This window comes from Mus caroli, chromosome 10 (assembly GCF_900094665.2).
Source record: "Mus caroli chromosome 10, CAROLI_EIJ_v1.1, whole genome shotgun sequence".
NCBI classification, from domain to species: domain Eukaryota; kingdom Metazoa; phylum Chordata; class Mammalia; order Rodentia; family Muridae; genus Mus; species Mus caroli.
In genome coordinates this window covers 87156392-87183010 of record NC_034579.1, presented here as the reverse complement: position 1 = coordinate 87183010, position 26619 = coordinate 87156392, and the positions used below count along the sequence as shown (strand labels likewise).

General features: G+C 44.4%; 1 protein-coding gene and 1 non-coding gene across 4 annotated transcripts in view; one reads left to right on the top strand and one right to left on the bottom strand.

The window, feature by feature from the left end:
* Window positions 1-17509, bottom strand: part of Lta4h (leukotriene A4 hydrolase) — a 33306-nt gene extending 15797 nt beyond the window's left edge. For all 3 annotated transcript variants that reach the window (XM_021173728.2, XM_029482738.1, XM_029482737.1), the window contains exons 1-9: window positions 17218-17509; window positions 10914-11044; window positions 9421-9541; window positions 6315-6383; window positions 4779-4883; window positions 3653-3705; window positions 2123-2195; window positions 1752-1892; window positions 317-340 (exon numbers count right to left, since the gene is read on the bottom strand). In XM_021173728.2, the coding sequence (XP_021029387.1) occupies window positions 317-340; window positions 1752-1892; window positions 2123-2195; window positions 3653-3705; window positions 4779-4883; window positions 6315-6383; window positions 9421-9541; window positions 10914-11044; window positions 17218-17376 (876 nt within the window). In that variant the 5' untranslated portion in view covers window positions 17377-17509. The remainder of the gene's footprint in view (window positions 1-316; window positions 341-1751; window positions 1893-2122; window positions 2196-3652; window positions 3706-4778; window positions 4884-6314; window positions 6384-9420; window positions 9542-10913; window positions 11045-17217) is intronic.
* Window positions 17510-17837: 328 nt separating this feature from the next.
* Trnad-guc lies at window positions 17838-17909 on the top strand. Its single transcript has one exon. It is a non-coding gene; the product is annotated as a tRNA-Asp (tRNA).
* The last annotated feature ends 8710 nt before the right edge of the window (window positions 17910-26619 follow it).

Sequence of the window (26619 nt, the reverse complement as noted above, 5' to 3'; positions counted from 1 at the left end):
GACCAAAAAGGTATAGAACATGCTAATGGATTAGAAACAACTACCACAAAGGAAAAAAAAAAGACATGGAAAGTATTAAATTCAATGAACATGTAAGCCGATTAAAATGTTTCACACACAGGAAATAACAATACTTGTTTCTGTGATTATGTATCATATATATTTGGCTAAATTTTTCTATACTCTATTAAATCTAATGCTGAAGTAGCAAGAGGATAACCCCAGTTTTCTTTTACAATAATAACTTCTTAACAATACAGTGGGTATTTTAACAACTTCTTGAGTGTTAAGATTGTAACAAGAAATTTTCACTTACATTGGAGAGTGACTTGTCACCTGCCTACAAAAAAGAAAACATCTTAGAATTTCCATCATCAGATCGACAGGCTGCAGCTGACGACATCAACCTTACATCTCAGACCTGGCCTGAAGGGTCACTGTATGTCTACTCTGTATGTCAACAGGTTCAACGCACAGGCATTAGGAAGCAAAACCTGCCTTCTTTCCTTCCCTAACCACAGAAACCTTTTTACCATCACTAGGACTAATAGGCTTCTCTCTAACCCCAGAGAGAGCTCTTTACTTCCACTTCATGTATCTACCTCTCTCTTTCCTTCTGTGTGTATGTATGTGCATGTATGTGCATGTATGTGCGTGTATGTATCTGTGTGCATGTGTGTGTGCATGTGTATGTGTGTGTGAGTGTGTGTGTATGTATTTGTGTGTATATATGTATGTGTGTGTGGACATGTGTATGTGTGTGTGCATGTGTGTGTATATGTTATGTATGTGTATGTGTGTGTGTATGTATGTGTGTGTGCGTGTGTAGGTGCACGCATGTATGCCTTTTCTACTGAGGCAGGGTCTCTCAATCAAACCCAGAGCTCTGTGCTATGGCGAGTTTTGATAGGTAGCCTGCTCTGGGAATGTCATCTCTGCTTTCTGTCTACACGAGGGCTTTAGTAAGCACAACCTCCCACTCCCTCCTTTCTTTTAATTGACAATATATTAAAGGAAAGTTTATACTGTCCAATGTGTTCTATGGCGAATTCCAATCTACTTAGGTCCTAGTTAAGTCCTTAACTAGGATTCCTAGAACTCCAAGCGGCTCACTAGGTCTCTAAAGCAGCATTGTGCGGTAGGCCAGTCTTCCCTTAGATGCTGGGCACTAAGTTTCTGTGCCTCGTACCTGACTGCCAAGTATGAATGATGTGGATCCTTTGTCTGGATACACAATTCGTCCAAAGTGCGTTGCATGGCAGGGCTACTCTCAACATTTCAAATTACTATATAACGTTCCCTTTCCCAGTGGCCAAATAAGTCTCCTTTGAAAAAGTGAAATTCCAATAACCACAACTAGCAATAAAATTAGAAATAAGGGGCTATACAAACAAAAATATATTAAAAATATTACTACCATCCAAAGTTCTTCCCATCTGTGTATGTGTGCTTCCATGTGTTTCCATATGGAACAGCCTTAGATTCTATTATTCACATGTTGCCCTCCTTGGATTTTGAGACAGTATCTCTCATTGGCCTGGGCCAAGGGAGAAGGCTATGGTCTAGGACCTGCTGTCTCCACCTCCCTGGTCCAGGATTAGTGTATACAACCGACTTTTCACTTTTCTGGGAAGTCAAACTTAAGTCCTCATTAATTATGCAGCAAGACCTTTATCAGCTGAGCTATGCCCCAGCCCTTCACCCAGGCTTATTTTTGGGACCTCCATTTCAAATGAAGAAATCTTTCTCACCAGTAGCGTAGGCGTTACGAATGTGAGACAAGGGTTCTCCATGCCGCCGTACGGGAAGGATGGGGGCAGAACCAAGAGGTCGTACTGCCCCCAAACATAGGGCCCCCCCAGATCTTCTGCAATTTTAAGCATGGATTCAGTCTGGAAAAAAAATGAATGCATACACATCTCCTCTTAATGGTCATAATAGTCATTTCTTAAAAGTGCAAAACGGCTTTCTGTGAAGGCTGCTTTACTATAGAAATCTTTACTGAAATGATAAGCAGGAAGTAGCAACTACAAACACATCGGACAGTGCTCACAGCTATGGCATTACCCACGAACCTAAAATCTACCGCCTCATACTACTAGGAAGGGTATGTCTGACCAACCTCAGAAAATTCATAAGCAGATTTCTCCACCTGCTCTTTCTCGGACCACACCAGAGTTCTTGGGCCAATTTGTCTGAAAAATGCAAAAGCTTCATAAGAGAAATTCCAGTCAAATTACTCATCTGGGTCTAAGAAGAATCTAGACGTTTTGTAGTAACAAACCCTTATAAAGTAAGACGGGATTGGTTGTGCACTGGCAGGGAGAGAGGAGGCCAAATCACTTAAGGTAGCTAATCTGCTGTTAAACACACAACAAGAACTCTCCGCAGAGGCACAGTGCATGGAAAGGAAAGGAAAGGAAAGGAAAGGAAAGGAAAGGAAAGGAAAGGAAAGGAAAGGAAAGGAAAGGAAAGGAAAGGAAAGGAAAGGAAAACAGAGGCATGAAGTGCCCCCGAAGGGTTAGCTCCTGGCTGTGTGCTAAGACCTCTGGGAATACAGGCTCCTCTCTCTACCTACCAGTGAAGAGGCCCAGGCAGAGATTGTACAAGATAATCCCAGAATAGGGACAGACACACACTGGACATGCATGTAATAAGTCAGTGGAAGAAGCAAGAAGTCTTGTTACACAATGTAACATAGCTAAGCCTCATGTATACAATGCTCAATGAAATACAGTGGCCAGCAAGAGGCGCATGCTGCATTTTTCTATTCCTATGAATTAACCAACGCAGACTGTAGGTGTGTAAGCAGAACAGTGGTTCCCAAGAGTGCACAGGAACTATATGCCCAACACACATAAATGCACCTGCCACAGATACGTACACACGTGGATAAAAATTCTAAATAAGAAACTGGGTGAGGCTGGACGGTGGTGAAGCACGCCTTTAATCCCAGCACTTGGGAGGCAGAGGCAGGCGGATTTCTGAGTTCGAGGCCAGCCTGGTCTACAAAGTGAGTTCCAGGACAGCCAGGGCTATACAGAGAAACNCTGTCTCGAAAAACCAAAAAAAAAAAAAGAAACTGGGTGTGGTGGTGCACACCTTTCCTCACAGCACGTGGGAGGCAGAGGCAGGTACATCTCTGTGCATTCAAAGCCAGCCTGGTCTACATAGTGGGCCAGCCAGAGCTATATATAATGAGATTCTGGCTACAAAACACAATAACCAACCAAACGAAAGAACACTTTCGCTATTGGTAAAACTTTAATCAAAATACCCTATATCTGTACTATTTCTAGGACTCCAAGGGCTTTATATATCTTATCTCCTGAGGCTACCTTATGAGGCTGGAGTGGCAGATTATAGTTTCCAGGAGAAGGAAATGGAGAATGTACGACATGACTTGTTGAAGCTCACATCAGATCTTGCTCTCAGCCTAAACTTAAGAGCATGCTCACTTTACTTTGGAAAACTTAAGGCACAGTGGTAAAGACTTTGTAATCAAAATTAATTTGCTGTCTGCAATTCATAACTATTTGAATTTCTTTCCAGCTGTCGGCCTGACACCGTAGGCAATGCACAACCCTGCCTGCAGTTCAACTTGCCCATGGTCTCACCTTTTTATAAACCTCAAAATTTGGGCAAAACTCACCTGCTTTCTAAAGCTCCAACAACCAAAGCAATCAGGTAGCATGGTATGGGAACCTGGAGGAGACAAAAACACACAGTGCGCGCTGCATCAGTGCATAGGAACGGGGTGAACCGGACAGGTCCGATTTAAAATTACAGGATTCTTCTTTAAATCCCCAAGCATTGCTATGAACTATCGCTCAGTCCTTCTCAAATAGTTCAAACGTAAGACACAGAAACACTTCAAAACATTCATTCCCCTCTCATTCTACAAAAGGGAAGGCTACTGACAGGCAAAACCCAGGGCTGAACAAATCTAAACGGTACGGTAAGCATCTCTCAAAAAGCAACAGCTAAGTACACAGGTGCTTTCCCTCGTGTTTCTGGATTTTTCTTCCCCCTTCCAACTTTTAAAACATTTCCCCCTAAATTCCTTTATATTTTAAACCAGTAGTAAGTAGATGCCAAAGCTATGATATCATAGGTCCCAAATGGAAGCAACACTGTCCGCTCTGAAGACAATTAAGAAAACACATCTCACAGGTGGGTATACACAGACAGGTCCATTCTGCCCGCTGAAGGTCAAAGACACAAGTTCGGTTAAGTCCCAGCTGTGTCGGGGTCTTAACACACTGGGCCGTCACACTGTCCTTTTCTGGTAACCGTCCCATTTTCTGGCCAGCCATAGTTTACACTGATGTGTGAGGCCAACGAGAAAATGAGCACTTAAAGAAAACATGAAGCCAGGCTGGGTACTGGGTACTCCTCTAATCCCTGCACTTGGGAGGCAGAGGCAGGCGGATCTTGGAGGTCGAGGCCAGCCTGGTCTACAGAGTGAGTTCCAGGACAACCAGGACTACACAGAGAAACCAAGTCTCAAACAACCAAAGAGAGAGAGAGAGAGAGAGAGAGAGAGAGAGAGAGAGAGAGAGAGACCAGGAAGCCAACTAGGACTGGATCCAGAAATGGGGTCAGGCATCCCTATCCATGCCTTCTCAGCAACCTCTTCCTGTAAAGTGACAATCAGGAGAGAGGAGGCGAGAAAGGCTGTGTTTTAAAGCCTACGATGTTCCAGGACTCCCTGGATAGGTGCGTTTCCTTTGAAGTTCACCACTGAGACAAAAATGTAGGCGCTGATCTGACCTTACCCTCTGGTTGAATCTGTAAATCTTCCTGCTGGGGTCTTCTGGGTCAGGGGCTTCTCCATCACGGATGGCACTCATGAGAGCCACCAGTTCTTTCGGGACAGACACCTAGTCAGAAGAAAGACAAAATCCCTTCTTCTAATTATAAGGCAGGGGTCTATGCAGCTTAAAACAAAAAGGTAAATGCTTTTTTCCCACCACTTCTTGACGATCTACATGAGAAACCGACTCTGGACTTAAAATGCACACGCATGTGAGTTCTGTAAACAGGGCCAGCAACGTGGCAAACTGCCTAAATCATGAATGTGACAGATCTTTCTACTCATCCAGAAATATTAAGAGCAGGATTTGGAAAGAAACGACAGTAGAACACTATCTTAGTAGTCTTTCCACCAAGTATGGGTCAAATGTCACAGGCTTTCTGCAAGGAAGAATAAAAATGAAGAGACCAGCAGCACCACAAGTTAGACTGGCAGCCACCAACTGTCCCCTCCATGCCCCCAAACAAACTCAATAGATGATATACTTGCAGCAGGCCAGAGAATACAGCTTTGGCCATCTTACATTTAGAACTCAGAGGGACAAACAATATTTTCTAAGGGGAAGTAACTACAACTCTGGCTGGAAACCATGAAATCAGTTTTTTTCCTGGAAATCATAAAACAGAGGGTCACAGATGTGTGTCCCTTCACTCTGGCATCCTGAGACCCATGAGTGTTCGTAATGTAGCAAGGACACTCAGGTTTGACCTTCTGTCCTTGCACGGATCAGGCCTCTCAGCTATAATGGAGACAAGCACAGAACAGCAGGAGTCAGCTTCATCCTCTCTCATCGGTTAGGTAATAAGATGTTCACGGGACAACAGTGGCCCTCAGGCGCTAAAAGCAGGGTTAGGGATGGTTCATGACTGCCCTCCCACCCCCTGCTGTGAACATTCAGACTTGCTGTGGTCACACAATTCGGTGGTAGAGAAGAGTCTTGAACTCGGAGGTCCCGGGCCTGCAAGCATAATTTTCTATAGCACTAGTAAAGCCTGTCTGGGCTACAGAGAAACTGGGGAAGACAGCAAATCCCATGAATAAACATTGGTCTTCCTTTCATTTGCTTGGTCTAAGGAGCCCCAGCCTTTGGAAGGGTTCTCAGTAATTATAATCCAACCTTCACCAAAGGGCCGAGCAGCACCAGTGACAGAGGAACTGGACACACAGACACACACAGACAAGCCCAACAGCTGCCGCCCGGGACATCCGCACACAGGCGTCATGCTGCAGAAGGTACTCTTAGGAAAAAAAAATGGTCCTAAATTCTTAAATCTTTAGATCTAGAATTTTAATATCTTTTTTGAAATGAGAACAAGATAGTTTCCCTTTTTCATAATTAGAATGTTTAAAACTACCTTTTTATTAGAGATCCAAAATGAGATCTGCAGGCTCAGTGGAAACGTATTAAGTACAATATTTCCACCTCAGAAATTTGACTTGTCTCCCCTTATCACTACACATTTACTTATTTAATTCGGCTACACTCTGTAATGCTTACCTCTGCAGTGTACGTTAATTTCACAGAAGGAGTGTCTTGGCAAGGGAGGATGGCCCTGCAGTGGATGGCCTAAAAGGGAAAAAGATGAAGAAACACAGAAATTATTAGTCACAGCACAGATTTTACGTAGCTTCTGTCTAAAGAATAATAGTCTTCAAATCTCTCGGGATCTTTTAGAGCAGCAAGGATAGATCCGTGGGCTTAAGGTAATCTGATTTCGGGGCTGAGAAGCCGGTTCACTGAATAAATCAGACAGGAGAGCCGGAGGACCTGCGTTTGGATGCACTCTCGGTTTCCTTTTGTTTTTGGGTTTTTTTTTTTGTTTGTTTGTTTGGTTGGTTTGGTTTGGTTAACACTGTTTTGTTTTTATAAAGCTTAGTCCTAAGACACACTCCTGTAATCCTGGTGCTGGGGAGGTGGAGGCAGGGGGAGTCACTGGACCTCACTAGCTTGTCAGTCTAGCTAAGTTGATGAGATCCAGGTTCAATGAGATATTTTGTATCCAAACATTAGAAGGAAAGAGACTGGAGAAGTCACCTGATGTCAATCTCTGTCTTCCGGACACATGCAAACAACACCCCACATGTGTATATACACACACACACACACAATGCAAGCACTGACGCATGCAAACTTCTTTATCTCCCGTGAGCCCTCCCAATTCCCTATGAATCGTTACATAGACTGTTCATCACTGTTGACAGTTACATCTGTAGAGGAACTCACAGGAGCCCTGAGGGGAAAATGCGCTATTATGAAACAAACTTGCATGCTTATCACACTGTCTTGCATCAGTCTGTGGGAAACAGCGCTCCAACAAAGAATGGACACAATACACTCTGCACTTCTTTAAGCTGCCTGTGTCTGATCGACTCTTACCAAGCAAAGACTCCGGGTTTCATCAGGACAGTGTGCTGTTCTTAAGGGAGAAGTCATACTAACATCCCTCTCTGAAGCTGCTAAAACTCCTGGAATTCCTTAAAATCCCTAGGCTCTCCTAGATATATTTTGTTTAAAACAATGCCATAATGAGATGTGTCATAATACGTTATGTGCTGATTTTAACAGTAAAATAAAAACTTGCAAAACTCCTCAGTCTACTAAAACACACTGAAAATGTCATAGCTCTCTAGGTGTGGTGGCACGTGCCCTTAATTCCACATTCCCGAAGAAGAGGCTGGAGGAGCTGAGTCCAAGGACAGCCAGGGAGGGATACACAGAGAAACCCGGTTTTGAAACTCCCACTACCACCATTAACACTCCCTACCTAGCCACACCCCCACCCCCACCAAAAATACCACACTTGTTACTCTTGCAGAGGACTGGGGTTCAGCTGTCAACACCTACATGCCCTCTAACAGTTGTCTGTAACTATAGCTCCAGACACTCTCTTCTGGCTTTCTTGGGCACTACATATATGTGGTGCACAGACATATATGCAGGCAAAACAGCCATAAACATACAATAAAAATGGATACATATTTTAATATGTATATTTAATATTGGGATAAAGTACAGCCCAAAGAACTAACTAGTTCCTTCTCCTGAGGTAGGTTCCCAGAACACACTGCCTGAGTTTTCTCACCAGCTGTGGACAGGTGTCCTGGCAACACTACAGCATTTCTAGATGACTTTCACTGGGCAAATCAACTTGAGTACAGAAATATGTGGACAACAGCTGAAAGCACCCATCAAAGTCACATCTGCAGGCTTCCCAGCAACTGCAATGGATTCTTAGCCCATTTGCCGTACTTTAAATACCACTGCCAGGAAAAACCGGGAAGGACATATTTAAATTTGACATTCTTGGGATTTACACGCACTACATTTCTTGTTAACTTTACCTTATAGACAATTCTACGAGAAATGCCAATTTCAGAATCAACTATTATGAAGTAATACGGCGTACATGACTCGTAATATTCTTGTCTAAAACTTTTTGCCATTTTCAAGTCATTTTCTGTGGGTTTTGTTGTTGTTTTGGGGTGTTGGGGTGTTTGTCTTTTTTTTTGAGACAGGGTCTCATGTAGCCAGTGCTGGCCTCCAGTTAGCTATGTAACCAAGGATACCTTGTAACCTTGGGGGTGGGGGAGAATAGCAGTTGAGACAGGGTTTCTCTAGGTAACATTGGCTGTCTTGGAAGTGACTCTATAGACCAGACAGGCTTGGAGCTCACAGAGATCAGCCCATTTCTGCCTCCCATGTGCCACCACTGCCTGGCAACCTTGTATTTCCGATCCCTCTGCTTCTACACACTTACCAGATGCTGGGAACACAAACATTCACCGCCACAGCCTGTTCATGGGGTGCTGGGGACCCCACCCAAGGCTTCAGGTTAGCTACAGCCCCAGCCCTCTTCCAAATAATTTTCTTAGATTAAAAAGATTATTTCAAGCAGTGTCCTACAAAGTAAGTATGTTTAAGGCGTGCTTTGATACTTTATGTATAAAAAAGCTGCACTTGAGTTTAATGGACAGTTAGCACACAGGGGTGTTAAGATAACTAAACAGGCAGAGTGTCTGACCTGAGGTCTGGAAATAGAGGAAATGTTTAATGAGGGGCTTTCTTTAGTCATAGGTGATTTGATTATTAACACAATTAGGACTTTTTTGTCTAGAGAAGTTTTGTATTTATCCTTGTAACAGACTACCTCTAACTGCAGTGTATTGTATCTCTAGCTTTAAAATGGAGCATGGAAGTGTTTGAAATCATGTCATTTAAAAAGTATACTTAATATATTTCACAATCAGGAACTCAGTCTTTCAGGGTTCTCTTTCTCACCGGCAGCCTTTCTGCAACCAACACACATGGCGGCTTTCGTTTACTGAACTCTCCTTGCATTTCAGGGCCATTCACTGAGTCCCCATTCAAGGGCAGGTTGTAGTCTATGTGTTTGGGAAGTTAAATATGAATAAGCCCCTATATACTTCCATTTAGATGGGCTGTTTCCAAATTTAAAAAATCTGACTTTTAAAAGCAGCTGTATTAATAGCAACATATAAATGAGAATATATGTTGTTCTATGTAATATGAAACAAACGAGCGTGTTTGTCCGCGGGGCCTGCACATGCTGGGAACTTCCCAGCGTCTCTGAGCATTCTTTTACCTGGCACTGACTGAAGAGATACGGATGCTGCTTCCCTGACGTCTGCTCAGGAGTGAGCCACTGGAGAGCAGAGGATTTGGGAGACGTCTCAAAGGAAATTTCTATAACGATCTCTTGATTTCTGCATGAGACAAATACAGATATTAATGGAGTATAAATTACGCCTCACAGGATTTGTATTCAGAACACGCACAGGGAACAGCATGAGCGCTCTCCTGAGGTCTCATCGGTTTAGAGTGAGTTCGAGAAACAGCAGCTCACATAAACCTGACTCTTTGCTATTGGATGCCAGCCTGAGGTTTCTTCTCACCCTCATACGAATGAACACATGATGGGTTGACAATCAGCCAAGTGGCCCACAGTGTGTCACGTACTTTGCATCTGTGATCGTGTTTTCTGTGACAGTGGGGATGTCGGAGGACCAATGCCATCACCCTACCTCAGTGGTGGGTGGCAGCATGTGACCCAGCCCAGTGATGCTGGGTGACATGATAAGTCACACCAAGGGAAAGAAGCTTGTAGTGATTTTTGTAGCTGTAGAATCTAATTTAAAAAAAAAAAAAACAAAACAAAAACCCTCTTCCTCTGAGTAATTCATACATAGTGATTTTCTAAGTAGCCATCTGTGATAGACTACAGGAAACAAAAACTGATTCTTCATCCTAGAGTTTCAGAAACTTTGATGATGAGGGAGGAGCAAGAGCTTTGGAGCCAGGCAGCCCAACCTGGACCGAAACCCTGACCCCACCACTGTACGCTTGGGCAACGACTTGACCTCAATGTACCAGTTTCTTAACCTGTAGAATAAATAATTCTGTCGCCCATGCTATGCTTGGGTTTCTCTTCTCATTCTTAAAGGGGAGAAGGCATAAAGGTATCGGAAGATGACAGTAGATCACCTTTGTTTCAGGATAATGGTTTTTACTCTTTCTCCTCCCCCCCCCCCCCCCCCAGGTATCAAAGAGTGAGATACACTCCCCGTGTGATGATCCTGGCTACTTTTTTCTTAAATGAGCGACTTTCTCGGTGAGTCGCTTTCCTCGTTTGGAAGCGCAGCTCCTAGGCAGAGGGTGGCTTAGAGAACTAAAGGAGCCCTTTAAGCACCGACATGGGGAGTGGCAGGAAGTCAGCCTCCCTACTTTCCAAATGATCACTCCAGTGACAGTGGCCAGCCTCTGGGGCAGAATGGCTTCACGTATTCCCCAGGTCCTCTAGAAATGGCATGCTCCCCGCCACCAGACACCAGTGAAGTGATGGGCGGCTCCGGCAACGTTACCCAGTGCCCTTCCCACCAGTGCTTCATGCACTCCATGTCTTCAGGATCTGAAGAACTTACCGTTTTTTTCACTGCCAGCACCAATGTGCATGGATTACAGAAGTGATCGCCAATCACTACATACAAACAAATATAAGGAACACGGGAAAGACGGCTGACTTCTTTTAAGATATATCTTGCCATTACTTAAGTCATAAAAGGAGGGGAACATCCATACTTGCTCAGGGCGATGGGAAGAGAGATTTCCATCGGTGACCCTTTGTAACCTTGACTTTCTCCAAGGGTGTATTTGACTTCTTGTCCATTGATCACCACTTTTTCTATTGTGAGGTCTTTTGTGTCCAAAGTCTAAAATCAAATTAAATAAGAAGATAGTTTTACGTATCAGAACAAATACTACCTAGAGGTTTATTACAGTGAGGAGAAAACTAGCTACTTATAGAAAGTAAAACAGAGTGAAAACTAAGAACTAAAGGCAGATGTATGACAGTTTTAACTGTCAATTTGACACAATCTAGAATCAGGAAGAGAATCTCAATAAGAGATTGTCTGGATTACTTTGGTCTATGGGCATGTCTGTGAGGCATTGCCTTGTTTGTATTCATTGTGGTGGGAAGAGCGCCCCCCCCCCCCACCATGGGTGGTTCATTCCCTAGGTGTGGATGCAGAACTGAATAAATGTAGAAATGGGGCTGAGCACAAGTAAGCAGGCATTCAGTCATTCTCTGCTTTTTGCTGCGGACGTAACGGCTGCTTCAAATTCCTGCCTTTTCTTCCCAGTAATGATGGACTACAACCTCAAACTAGAAGTCAAAAAGAAACCCCTTTTCCCTCATAGATGCTTTTGTCAAGGTATTTTGTCAAAGTAATAGAGACGAAACTGAAATAAGTAGTCAACAGCAGAGAAGGACTCTTACTTTTCAACATTCTAAGCAACTTGAAAAATTTGGAGTTTTGGGACTTGCCTATATAATGAATTCTGAGATGCTCACATATACTTTGGACTAATTCTTTAATTCTCTGTTATAAAAATCTTCACCTGTGATTCAGTTTGACATATTAACATCTCGCTACATATTCTTTGGAAGAAAACACAGAGCCCAACTCCTACCATGTACTTTTGTAAACCCCCAAATTGAAACAAATGCTGGCACTCACTAGGCACTATTGTTATACAGCTAAACAAAGGTCAGCCCTGGAAGGCAGCATGCCCAGCTGAGTCTGCAGAAGGTTGAAACAACCGTGCCTACTTACTTTGGCCAATTCAGGGCAGCAGCCTTGGGCAGCAGCAAATCTGAGTTCCCATCCTGTTACTCCCCTTAGAAACCTTAGGATACTTTCATTATGTCCAACTAAGCTCTTCTTTCAGAATTTTCAACCTTCCTACAGCACCAAGCTGTCTCCCAGCAGCCTAACAGAGCCTCTCACAGTACTGAAGACTCAGCTCTGCCCATCCACTTACTAACTCGTCTGTTTTTCTTTGTTTTTTTTCTTTTTTAAACTGAGGGCAATCTAAGATGGCTGCTTCCATTATCCCATCATTTCCTCCCCCTCTTTGCTGGCTTCTAGCACCTTGGCCCACAAGTCTCCCTGGCCCACAAGATCTTTTCTGGTAACTTGACCACTGTCTATCCTCACTCTTGTGGGTTTGGCCACTCGGCCCCACAGGGGATTCTGACTCTCCATGAAAATGGTTCTCTGACTACTTTTACAGTCCTGCCTCTCTTTTCTTTAATCCTGAATACAGGTACTGCCCAATGTGAGCCTTGGCCCTCTGGCTCTAGCTCATGCCCACACACATATTCAGCCAGACTCTTTCATTTTGTTTGCTTTTCAACATAAGGTCCTGTCATGAAGGCTGGACTAGGCCTTGAACTTGCAATCTTCTTGTCTTAGCATTCCTACTATGTGCACTGAGATTATAGAGATATGTCACCACACCCTGCTTTGCCAGCTGTATCCTTTCCTGTGATGTTAACTGGACATCTGCAACTGCCTAACACCCCAGGCAATACCACCTCACACTTAATAGGCTTCTAAAACTGACACCATCACTGTATCCATTCCCCCCCCCGCCCCAACAAGTCAGCTCCCTCCTCTGGCATCTAGAATCTTTTATTAGAACTCCTGAAGGTACCAAATGTTTGTCTGGCACAATCCACAAACTGGTCTCAAATCCTTCCTAAGTCCCAGAGTCCTTTCTTTATATTGTTTTTTACACTCTCTTCTCTTTCCATTCACCACCACCATCATTGGTCCTAACCCTGCAGTTAGAATTCTACTATGTCTCATCTCCCTACCTTCCAAAGCTTTATTCCTGTCCCTGATGAGCCTGGAAAAGGACCGGAAGTTAGACTGCTTAGAGACAGTCACTCTCCAGTACCTCCCTTAGACTAATGGGTGACAAGCCCAGAAAGTCACAGGGAGGCTGAGGGTGTAGCTCAGTTAGCTGAGTGCTTTCCTATCATGATGAAAATCCTGGGGCCCATCCCCAGCACCAACACATACCAGGAGCGGTGGTTGCCTGTAATCCCAGCACTCAGCAAGTAGAGGCAGAAAGATGAGAAGTTCAAGGTCAACCTTGGCTTCCTACTGAATGAGGCCAACCCGGGATACATAAGACACTGTCAAAGGAAAATAGGGCCCAGGGGAGAGCTCTAGATTTGATTTCTGACACCAACAACGTTTATGTGGGGAAAGAGTAGTTAGTTTCAAAGTTACCCTGGGCACTATCCACTCCTGTTCTGAGGACAACTGTTTCTTTCAAATTCCTTTTTGTGGTACCCAACTATTACTTCAACCAGAACGGGCTCATCTTTTCACACTTGCATATTCACAATATATGATTTCATTAATAATTCTACAGTATTATTAATATAATAACATTAATTAATCTTGTCCCTTCATGGTCTAATCACTTTTTGTCTGAACATGGAATTGATTTTAAGAATATAATTTGAATATGTTCATATCAAACTTTAAGAAAATAAAGATGGGGCTGGAGAGATGGCTCAGCCATTTAAAGCCTAGGCTCACAACCAAAAATATAAGAAAATAAAGATGGATTGACTGCGTCATTTCCCAATGGAACACATCCTATTTTCTGTATCGCCTAAATCTTTCAAATCTGTTCAGGATCAGAAGAGCTAGCTATTGTGATGACTCCTTTGTGCGAAGCTCCTTTCTGATCTCCTGATGGTTCTAATAGTTGGCCTTGCGCTCTCAAACGGCATCTACTGCACTTTTATATTATGGCTGGGGATGCTTAAAGAGACTGTTACCTTGATTTGCATCCCCATGGTTGTAGCTCAGTATCTGAAAATATGAGGTGACAATTTACCCACAAAGCAAGCTCTACACCAAAACAAGACAGAAAGTGAAATTTTAAGCTACAGAGCCCATCCCAAACCTCAACCTTTATTTCCAAATATTACAAGAAGGTCCCCTTCAAATTTTACTCATGTTACTAACCATCATTGTCACTAAAAACTGTAGTAGCAAAATAAAGGATACTGGATAACTGAAGTGTCAGCATTAGACCTTCTGGCAGACACTTAACTGAGTGCTGCCAACTAGCACAGCAGCAAGCTACCTACATCATTATAAGAAACTGTCACAGTGTCCCTCTTTAGACAACACCCAAAAAAGCTCTGTACGTCTGAACAGATGACATGCAACACACGTAAGCCACGTCATTATGCCTTTCGCATAGGCTGTTGGGAAGTTCCATGCCAACTTTATAGCACACCACTGTCTTCCATTTACTCTCCTCTTCTAGACTCCTTTTAAAAATAGTATACCATATATGCTGTTTTAATTTTACTTTTCCAGGTCCTAAGGATGAGACCCAAGGGGTCATGCATGCTAGGCAAACCCTAAATCACAAAACTACATGGCTAGTTTTTGCACATGTTGTGTTTCAAGACAGGGTTTCTTTGTGTAGCCTGGGCTGTCCTAGAACCAGCTCTGTAGACCAGAGCTGGCCTCGAAATCAGAGATTTGACTGTCTCTGTCTCCGGAGTGCTGGGGTTAAAGGTATGCACCACCATTGCCTGAACCAAGTTCTTTCTAAATAAAAGCAGGTTTGGATAGAGAGAGGCTTATGCCTCTATACCATATTCCTACTTTTTAAACTTATCCACAGACTGCTTTGAGAAAACAAACAAACAAACAAGGGCATATGGAATGAAATCAAAATTAAAACTCCAAACCATCTGGATGTGATATTCAGCTCAGCCACTGTATTTAACGGCACCCAGAACCTGAACAGCAGGAAGACTCAATACCTGTCTCCCTCCATTCCCTAGTGGCTGATCAGTGACACAAAACCCTCTAGGCCACTAACAGAAGAACATCTAAACAGAACTGGAAATTTCAAGGTAAACAAATGCTTGGAAGTTACGAATTCTGAGTACCAAGGTTCAGTGCAAGCAACCTAAAACTAGAAAGGCTTCTAGAAAGGTGGGAATTAGTCCTCTTAGAGGGACCATCGGCCCCACCATCACAAACTCCAAGAAAGGCATGGAAAAGACCTGCTCACTTAGTGGTACAGAGCCAGGGGTGGAAGGGCATGATGTCATGCCACCTTTGGGATGCGGACAGCACTGTTGGCCATGAAGCCTATATTAGGCTTAAGCACTGCTTTCTAATTGAATTTGTTCCATTAAATCAGTCCCTCGGTGTCCTCTGCATGCCAAGCGCTACACGAGGAATTTGAATTATAGAGAGAAAAGACAGTTTCTTCCTGCCGTAAATCTACGTCAGGAGTTGTGGTTTATGTCTCTAGTCCCAGAACTCAGGAACTTGAGATAGGCGAATCAGTAGTTTGAGGCCAGTCTGAGCTACTTATTGGGTTTAAGGTCAATATAAGCTATAGAGAGACCCTGTCTCTGAAAGGGATCCCTAATCTACTGAGAGAAACAAGCCAACTTCAAATAAATACAAGTAGGACCAAGCATTTGGCCTCTGGCTGTTGCCATAAACAAGCAAAACAATTACAAACAGATGCTACTTTGTCCTATAACAACCTCTTCTGAAGAGGACGGGACATCATAATTCCAATCGCATTACTAAACAGATATGCCAACCAGCAATCAGAATTTCCAAGTCTTACTTTTCTGTAGTTTAGGGGATTGTGAAGATAACATAACTTTTAAGATTGGGACACAGTTAAAAACTTAAGCCTCCTAACTCCTGCCTCCTGGCTGAGCAGAAAGTGCTAGAGCTTTCTATCTACAGATAAAGGGCAGTGTACAGTCATAGGAAGCACTGATAAGCAAGCAACATTGTCCTTAATAAAAGGAAACTGAGTCCAAAGGCTAAACTTCTGTCCTGCTGGGGCAAAGCTGCCCCTGCAATAAAAGATAGCAAGTACCGTATGTACCTCGAGACCAAAGTGCAGTTGACTTATAAGGAAATAGCCTCTTTTGTCACCGATGAGGCTTCATTTTTCTTTCTTACAGTATTTGTAAGTCAAACAACAACAAAAGATCTTAAGAGGCAAAATTACCGTTCTTATCTGCACTTCTAATTCAATCAAATATTAACCCTTGTTAATTTCGACTCCTAAATTCCAGCCCTGGTTGCTTAGCTGGCATACTTCAGCAGAGATAACCATACAACGCTGCAACACTGGCTGGTTAGCAGGCTGGATACAGCCGGTCTTTTCATGTTCCTCTTATTTCTAAAACGGTCCTCTGACTTTTCTCCTCAAGGAAAAGGTTCCATCCTAATACCATCAGACAACGTAAGAACACTGACTGTTGACTTTATGAAACAGGTCAAACCATCGTGTGTTTCATGATTCTAGATACATCTTTATTCAAATGGTTAGAGTTTATAGAAGTACATATTTTATAATAAGTGCAATAATGACTTGTTCCTTGGAACCACTCATTAAAAATTGCATTGGGTCATCCTTAGAAAGCTGGACTATATACCACCTGTCCTTAAACTATCAGAAGATAATCGTAATAAGAAGCAAAGGCAGGAAGAGTCTCTGAAGAGCAAGGGTTGCACCTGCTCTTAGAGAGCAGACACTGGAAACCTTAAAACGGGGTGGAAAGGGCAGGGAACCCTAAGGGGCTTGAAACACAGGATGTTGGATCTGAGAGTTGGGGTGGCCTGCGGAGTAAGGACGGTGCACTGGGGAGCTGGCAAAGTCTGGGGCCTGGGGAGGGGGATTCTGGGAAGTGGGCCAAGGAAGAAGGGGGCCACAAGGTTGGGAGTAGTAAGCGAGGGGACTGCGATGGGGAGGAGGACGAAATATCCCAAGAGTGGGTGAGGGGCGAGGCGTGGAGCGGGCGCTAGGACGCTAGGATGTGTCCAGGAAAAGGGGAGGGAGCGGGAGGAGACCGTCATACGTGGAAGGCGAAGGAGAGAGTGCTGATGTAAAAGTGGGGCTGAGAAAGAGGTACAGAAGCCCGAGGGAAGGCCAGCGATCTCAGGGCTCGCGGGGAGCAGGGGCGAAGAGCGGGAGGAGAGCGGCCCGGGAGAAGCGGCGCTGCACAGACGCCCCGTACCAGGCTGCGCAGATTCTCCTCCTGTGACTGGACCGTGAGCGCGGCCGTCCCGGTCAGCGCCCGGCGAGCGAAGTCGACGCTGCAGCGAAGATGGAGGTGCTGGGTTCGGCAGACCGAGGCTGGAGAAGCCAAGGAGCAAGTATCCACGACCTCGGGCATGGTTGTGGGAGATCCGCCGCACGTCAGCCAGCACCCAGACACTCTACCGCCAGACTTTCACCGCGAGCCCGAGAACGGAGGGAAGCACAGAGGGTAGATGGCGCGGTGCACCCCGGGAAAGGGAGGCACCGAGCCTCCGAGGGGCTTAGTGGAAGGCAGGATGGAACTACCAATCCCATGATGCAGCGCGAACAGGCTAGCGCTAGACAGCATGGGATTGGGGGGGCGGTGCGGGGAGGAACCGAGGGGTGTCTGCGGCAGGGGTAGGGTGGGTTAGGGGAAAACGCTGAGTGGAGTGGGGACACAGCTAATGGAACGCTTTCATTTTAGTTCTGTTCAGTTGCGATAGGAGCCATGATGGCATCACGAAAAGCAAAAACTATTGGTGTACGGTTTTTGAGGGCGGGGCGGTCTTGAATATCTATTCAAGAGGCCTATCAGAAAGGGAACCACTGTGCAATTCCTCGTTAGTATAGTGGTGAGTATCCCCGCCTGTCACGCGGGAGACCGGGGTTCGATTCCCCGACGGGGAGGCACATTGATTTTTTTTTTTTTTTTTATTTATTGGTAATATTGCCACTTTTTCTGGTTCTCTCGTGTATTCCCAGCTATAAGTACCTAAACCGAAATAAAACATTAACATCTGAGAAGCGAATTATGACATGTGCACTGACTACAGTGGCAATAATAGAACAGCAGCAAGCCTACTGTGAAAAATCTAAGGAATGTTGAAAGATACTTGGCAATTTAATTCTAAACAACTTTTAAGGAGACCGGAGAAATGAGAAACAGCCCGTGTTATTCAGCAAAACAGATCACACCAGATTAAGTTCCTGAAAAGGGCTTGTAACATTGCAAACATTATATGTTTTGAAAGACAGGAAAACTCACCTCTTCTACCGCTTGCAAAGACTTCTCATTTCCCCGTCTTGTTTCACGTAGACTTTCTGCGAGTGTTTAGTGTAATTTTCAGATAAGTGCACTCTGCCACACTAGCCGCCTAGGAAAGAGCTGTGGGGACGAGGGATCTGTATTCAAACTAGTGATCAATGTTCACTCTGCTGCCAGATGCTCCTGTGATGACCTAATCCATCATGGTGCTTGGCTGCAAGACAGGGCCCAGGGAGCACGATACATGCAGTTCTGGAGGGGCAAGTATGACCTCCTTGGTAAGGGTCAGGAGTAACAACATAGAGGGCAAAACATCTGAGGTGGGCTTTGAAAGCCATGAGGAGAGCAGAGAAACCAAGGAAACAGCAGGAATTGAAAACGGAGGCATGGGCTGAAACAGCGGGGCTGGGGATGCGGGAGAACAGTTCTAGGTATTCAAAATCCAACTGTTTAACAGAAATCCTTTAACCACACATTAAAGTTTCTTTGTGTAGTCCTGTCTGTTTGTCCTGGAATGCTCTCTGTAGACCAGGCTGGCCTCAACTCAGAGATCTGCCTGCCTCTGCCTCCTGAGTGTTGGGATTAAGGACATGCGCCACAACTGCGTGGTGGTGGTGGTGGTGGTGGTGGTGTAACTTTCTTTCCTCTGTGGGCTGTGTTTGGTTTGATGTAAATATGAGTTGTCTCTAAAATCTGTCTCTTTTCATCCTTAGTAATAGGAATTTAGCTGGACACATGACTGCCCAGAAAGAAGGTCTTACCTGTTGCTTCTTTGCATTTAGACCTTGAAATTAGATTCTGACCAGTAGAAGGTCAGCAGATTGTCAAGTGAGGTTTCTATGAAGTATCTTCACACACACACACACACACACACACACACACACACACACAAACAAACAAAAAACAAAAACAAACAAACAAACCAAAAACCAAAAACCCTATTCTGTCCTTTCAAACATAGACATATGGTCTAAAGCTCTAACTGCACATTATAGCACGAGGAGCATTAGAGCTATGTGCTAAGAAAGATAGAGAAGCGAAATCAGAGAAGCCACGAAGCAGAAATGCCCCGAGTCATCAGGACCATGGAACCCCTCTGTGTACTGCCTCAGATTTCTTTTGAGAGAGAAATAAATGCATTTGTTTAAGACAGAGTTATTTCGGGATAGTCTGTCATTGAGGGGTTGCTGGTCTTGGGTAAGAGTTGGTCTCAGTCGAAAGTCCATCACTCCCAGGACTTGCCCATGCCTGTCAGTTTGCCATTATTTGGGAGTGGGGTACCTGAATTTTTTAATTGAAAAATATTTTTCATACACTAGAGTTTGATTATGTTCTCTCCTCTCCCATTTCCTCCGACATTCTGTCCACCTCTTTACTCACCCAACTCCTCCTCCTCCTCCTTCTTCCTCTCTCTCTCTCTCTCTCTCTCTCTCTCTCTCTCTCTCTGTGTGTGTGTGTGTGTGTGTGTGTGTCTAACTCTCTTTCTCTCATAAAACAACAACAAAGAAACAAACAAACAAAAAAAGCCAAAGGAAACAAAAAGTCTACAAAATTACCACTGAGTTTGTCTCATGTTGACCAAAACTACTCCTGGGGATGGGGCCTCTCCAGAAGTGTGGTTCATATACCCTGTGAGACTGTATTGGAGAAAACCAATTTTGTAGTTGCCAGTCGGTATCTGAGCATTTGCTGTCATTTTATCGGGGTCTAGTGGGTCAGTCTGAAAACTGTTGTTTATCAAGCTAGTCTTGCTTCGTCTTCCTTGTGTCATCTGCCTGAGCATTCTCTGAGATTCAACCATCTCACTTCCTCGCTTAACTCTCAGGGAGAGAAAGCTAGTTTTCTTCAAGCTTTCCCCAGTGCTGCGGGAAAGAGCTCTGTTCCCATTTGCAATCAGGAGACATCAGTTGGACTTAGTAAGTTTTATATGAAAAATATAAAGTTGGGAGGGAAGGAGAGACTTTGGAGGAGTTGGAGGTGGACTGGGGAAGAGATTTGATTGAAATAACGTGCAAACAACAGCAATGACAACGGTAATAATAATAAACTTTACAGGGTCTCACCAGTGTAGACATACTGTAATGTTTGGGCATGCAATGATGTATCTTAGTTTCTCTTCATTGCCACGACTAAAATCTGAGACCAACTTCAAGAAGGAGAGATTTATTTTGGCTCATGGTTTTGGAGGGTTCAGTCCCTGGGTGCGTGACCCTGTGACCTGACACAGAACATGGAGACAGCAAACACTGTATTAAGGAGGGGGCTGTATATCTCCTGGCCAGCAGGAGAGAGAGAGAAAGATAAGAAAGGACAAGATCCTCCAAGTACCCGCCACCAGTGACCTAATTCCTCCCTATGCCCCACCTTCTAACATTTCCAGGGCTCCCCCAAAGGGTACCATCAGCTGGAGAACAAGCTTCCATCACAGGAGCCTTTGCAGAGACACTTCGTATTCAGATCATAACATAATCCAAAAGATTTAGCAGATGAAAGTAATATTCATTTTTAAAGAAAGCTTTGGCATTAAAAAAAATGACCTATCACTCACAGACTACAATAGAGAGCTAATATATTGTGTGCTTTCATGATTTTTAAATGAAAATTATATTAAAGGAATAAAAGGTGAGTCTTGTTTCATTTTAAGGCCATTGTTATGTAGTGGTACAGGTTGCTGGCTTTGCATTTGATTTTTCTCAGAGTTGAGAACTCTGGTTTGCTTAGATTTGACATGGAAAAACATTTACCAATAAATTTCTCAGTTGGACATTCTTCAAGATTGGGTCAGCATCTGAACAGTGGCTCCCTGCCTTATTTAGCCTGGTCATCCTCTGATGAAATCTCACTGAGTTGCCTCCTGCCTCTTTCTTGAAGAAATGCACACCCTGCTTTATCCCATGTGTCTTAGTTAGTGTCTCCTTTGCTGTAAGGAGACACCATGACCAAGGCAACTCTTATAAGGATAACATTTAATTGGGGCTGGCTTCCAGGTTCTGAGGTTCAGTCCACTAACATAATGGCAGGAAGCATGGCAGTGTCCAGGCAGGCACGGTACTGGAGAAGGAGGTGAGAGTGCTCTACATCTTGTTCCAAAGGCCAACAGAATAAGACTGTCTCCTACATAGCTAGGAGGAGGATCTCAAAGCCCATCCCTCTCAGTGGCACACTTCCTCTAAGAAGGCCACACCCACCCCTACAAGGCCACACCTCCTAATAGTTGCCACTCCCTGGGCCAAACATATTCAAACCACCACAGCATGTCACTCAGTTGCATACTCTATATGACAGAGATTGCCAGACAGGTTGATATCCAACCTAATGATTCTACTTGTTTTTCAGTAGAAATGTTTCTGATTGTTGACTGACAGAAACACCAGCCAGAGAGACCTTTGGATCCAGTTCCTCTTTTCCTTTCCAATTTTATCCTTCTCCTTTACCTCCAAAGCACTCTGTCCTCTGGTTATACCTACTTGCTCTTGCCTTCATGCCAGCCTAGAACACAAATATATTTCTCTTCATACTTTATCTTTCCAAGAACATTTTCTCCTCTTTCCCATCACCAAATCCCTCCTGGAAATGCCCTGGCTAGCAACTCTGGGTAGTTAATGATACAAGACTCTGTAAGGCCTGGGAGGTGAACTGAAGAGAAAGTGCAGGAGCCCGAGGGAGCCCCGGACACCATGAGAAGGCTGTTGAGATGATGCTAAGGGACATGCATGGGGAGTGGCTCCTGTTGTTAAATCCAGACACACTGAGGCATCGCTGAAATGAAAGGGGTGAGTGATCAGTGGCTGCTAGCGAGAAATGGTCCAGGTCCTGAGACAACTTCACAGCTTCAAGCAGCAAGGGTGGAAAGCGACTGGACACAAGCGGACACAAGAGATGAGAGCATTTTAATAAGGAAAGCATGAGCTCATGCTGAACTTTTATCAGCTGTAGACAATCAACTGTAGCCCAGAGAGGTAGACAGTGTGTTATGAGAATGCTTGGGTAAGATCTGAGGGATAACAGCTTCGGTCGTTGTTATCAACAAGTTGAAGGGCTTAATCTTCTGGTCTGGCCTCAGTTAATGTTCTGACAAGTTTCCCCAGAGACAAGGGACAGATATTTGAGCCACTGCTCTAAGATACACTCAGGAATATGGCCCAGTCTTTTTTTCTTTCAGGAACTGTGTTAACTGATTGTCCTACAGGTCTCTCCACACACCCCTTACCATCAGCCTTCGCTATTAAATTTAGGACCACTCAGAATTTTTTTCTTCTATTATGTTTTTAAAAATGCTTTTCTCTGGCAGAATATCAGATTGAGGGGGTTACACACTGAGAGATACAAGCAAGAAAAAAGAAAAACAGGACATGGAACTTCAAGTCCTCCTTCCTATTGTTTTCCTTCCTTCCTTCCTTCCTTCCTTCCTTCCTTCCTTCCTTCCTTCCTTCCTTTCTTTCTTTTTACTTCTGTCCTTTCTTTCTCTTTTTCTTTCTTCCTTTCTCTCCTTGTTTCTCTCTCTCTCTCTCTCTCTCTCTCTCTCTCACTCTCTCTCTCTCTCTCTCTTTCTCTTGAAAAACATGTCTCTTATTTCCATTTAGTAGCATTTAACTGATGATCACAGAAAAACAGAGTAGAGGGAAGAGGTCTGAGGTGGGAAACCACTGTAGCTCAGACCACAGTTCCAAGTAACATTGAAAAAGTGCAGTCGAATCCAGCGTGGGTTCTGAAGGCAGAGTTGATAGGATTCCTGGTCAGATTCAAGAAGGACAAGAAGGGAAAGGGAGGAATTCACAGCTGTTGGTGCAAGACATCAGGAGACTGAAATTTGATTAGCCAAGATGGGGTACGGGGGTGCTGTGTGAAAAGTGGGCATGAGCAGGGCTCCATCTTTCACATGGTAAATTTGAGGCGTCAGCTCCTCATCTAGGGGAGATGCTGAGTACGTGGGACGTGTGGGAACTGAGGTCCTCTGCAGCAGCTATGCTCTGTTCAGCTAACAGATGACTCTTAACCGATTGGAGCATAATGACTGAAGTGAGATGGAATGTAGCGAATCAAGTAGCCCCGTTATCTTGGCCTTTCTTTAGCCCCTTTCAGCGACTGCTTACTGTCAAACTCTGTGCCTGACGTAGCATCTTGGTGACTACCAGATAAAAGTTCTCACAATGTATACGAAGATTGCTGAACCTCAGGCTTGGAAAACATCTGAGTCCAAGGAAGATTTTTTTTTTTTATGTTTGCTAGGCTTGATGATGCATGAGTGTCAACACCACTTTTGGAGAAGCTGAAATAAGAAGATTGCAAGTTGATGGACTGACACGGTGAGAAAACGTCTGTCTCGAAAATCAGTAAGTGGGACTGGAGAGATGGCTCAGCAGTTAAGAGCACTGGCTGCTCTTCCAGAGGACCCAGGTTTGATCCCTAGCACCCACACGGCAGCTCACAAAGCATCTATAAGTCCAGTTCTAGGGGATCCTATGTCCTCTTCTGGCCTCTGGGGGCACCTGGTATTCAAGTGGGACGCAGACATATTAAATAAACAAACACACAAGCACAAAAGGAAACAAACCGGAAGGATTCCCACAGTCTGCTAAAGACCTCTGAATCCTACAGAAGATGGGCCCCTGCCTCATGCAGTCACCCTATGTAATGATTTCACCCACTCGCTTTTGTGATGACAGCTTCCACAACTTCTTTCATGGAAGAAAGGTCATGCGTAACTGGAGTCTGTGTTCTAGAGAACGGACACTCAGACTGGCTGAGAATGAACTATTTTCTTATTTCAGTAGAGTTATTTGACACAGACTGTATGGAATCCCAAGGGAAAGCTGGGGCTGGGCTAAATGTGATTTGGGGAGCTCACCAAGGGGATGGCATAAGAGAGAAAAGGTTGCCACGGAGACTTGGGGACAATAGCTCCTTATATAGACAGACAGGCAATGGAAAACGCATCTCAGAGAAGAAAGGGAGAGAACACTTCTAGAAAAGAGCTATCAGCTGCGTGGAATGCTGCTGCTTACTCAATAAGATAAGGGTTAGCAACGTGGACGTCACTGAAGTTGCTTTACAATAATGTCAGGCCATGAAAACCTAACTAAAGAAGGTTGGGGAAGACTGGGAAGCAACATAAACAGATTTGTGTGTGTTGAAGAACGTTATGAAGGAGATCAGGAAAAAGGGCATAGGAGGAGTCATAGCTGTAGAGAAGAGTGAGCCAAGAGAAGGATTTCTGAGTTGGAAGAAATAAAAGTATATTTGCTGGCTGTTGGGACCATTCAGTAGAGATGAGGTTACTAGAAATGAAGGCAAGAAGGGTGAGGAGAGGCTGGGATAATGTCTCCCTAGGCCACCAGAGGCTGAGGTCCTGGCTACAAGCGCAGAAGCTGGCTTTAGCCAAAGGATGGGTAGTAATTTACCCATAACCACGGATGGTAGGCACAGTGTGGTGCAGATGAAAGTGTAGGGTCAGACACAGGTAAGTGAACCAAAGAGGATTTGGGGACCTTCTTGTCTAAAGCAGGAAACAAAATCATCAGTCAAGAGTGAGGTGAGAGATGAACAAGGCTGAGGAGAATGCAAGGGAGAAGAAAGAGATAAGAAGTCTGTGGCCAGAGAGACTGGTTTGTGGCCAGGCATCTCTAAGCCCCCCCCCCCCCCAGGGCCTTCCTTAATTATAGATGTTAGCTTAGCAAGGTTAACTCTTAGCAAGGTTCTCCTCCCTCCCCACCAGGCCTCTATTCCCTTCCATTTGGGATACAACCACGGTTCTCAACCCATGCGTGGGTCTCGACCCCATCGTGGTCAAACAACCTTTCCACAGGGGTTGCCTAAGGCCATCCGGAGAACGAAGATCTTTACATCGTGATTCCTAAGAGTAACAAAAATACAGTTATGAAGTAACAACAAAAGTAATTTTATGGCTGGGGGTGGGGTGGGTGGAGCCCACTGTGAGGAACTGTATGAAAGGGTCCACGGGTAAAGCGTGGTTGAGAGCCGCTGAGCTAGTGTGGGAGCCCAGCAAGTTTCTCCCCCGAGGACGTTTGAGAAAGGTGGAGGAACTCATTCAACCGCCACTTTTGCGTTTAACTTACACAATGGTTAAAGCAATACTGAGCCGTTTGCTGCATGGTTTTCCTTTTTTTTTTTTTTTTTGTAAATCCTTGTGTGGCAAGGATTCTGTACTTAAAAGTACAAGGCACAGGAGACAACATTTGGCTAACTTTGTAAAGCAGTCTAAATGGCCTCCTCCCGGCTCCCCAGCTGCTCCCCCCACACCGTGGCTCACAGCGGGCAGGGACTGTTGAGTGTCTCCCACACTAGCTTGCCTCTTGTCTCTCTGTGTACTCCTGAGAAGCAGACCTGCCTGAACAAAATAGGCTGTCTGGCAGTCCTTTGTGGAGCCTGAGTAGCCTGCTGGTCAGGTGACTCTCTCTTTCCCCACACACACGAGGTAAGGGAGGACCAACGGCATTGCCACCAAAAAGCCTCATTAGAAACGAAGAGCTCAGAGAACGGGAGTCTGCATCTTTCTCCAGATCCCCTGATGATTCGTGTGCATAGGAAGTTAGAGGCTAAAGGGTCACCTTTGGAACTGAAGGAAGTTTAGTTCAGGAGTTCACCAACTACATCAGGACCCACTCTTTGGAGATCCACTGCGCTGGCTACTTCAGTATTCCCTTGTTGCACTAAAGCGCATCCTACAACCAAATAGTAGAGACCCAAATCACCCATTTTCCTTCTCTGAGCCTGGTTGTTCAATGATTGAATACGTTGGTAAATAGATGGATGAATGGGATTTCATGTGAGGGTCTAGCCATTCTTTATTTTTATCTCTCTATCTATCTAATATCTATTTTTATGTACATTGGTGTTTTGCTTGCTTGTATATCTGTGTAAGGGTGTCAAGTCCCTTGGAATTGGGGTTATAGACAGCTGTGAGCTGCCATGTGGGTGCTGAGAATTGAGCCCAGGTCTTCTGGAAAAGTAACACCCCCCCCCATTTCTCCAGCCCCAAGTATCTAACCAATCTTATATTTGATGCTTTACTCAGTGTTGCACCCTGAATTTAAAGTCAGAAATAATCGTGTTGTTAGTACTCAGTTAAAAAACAAAAATACCCACCACCTGGTAAAACCCCCTTCCCTAAATTCCTTTCAGGATGTTTTCTTTTTTTGGGGGGGGTTGAGACATGGTTTCATGTAGCCCCAAGTGACCTCAGTGTCTCTAAGTAGCCAAGGCTGACCTTGAACCTCTGATCCTCCAGCCCCCCCCCACATATATATATATATATATATATATATATATATATATATTACGTATTTTCCTCAATTACATTTCCAATGCTATCCCAAAAGTCCCCCATACCCT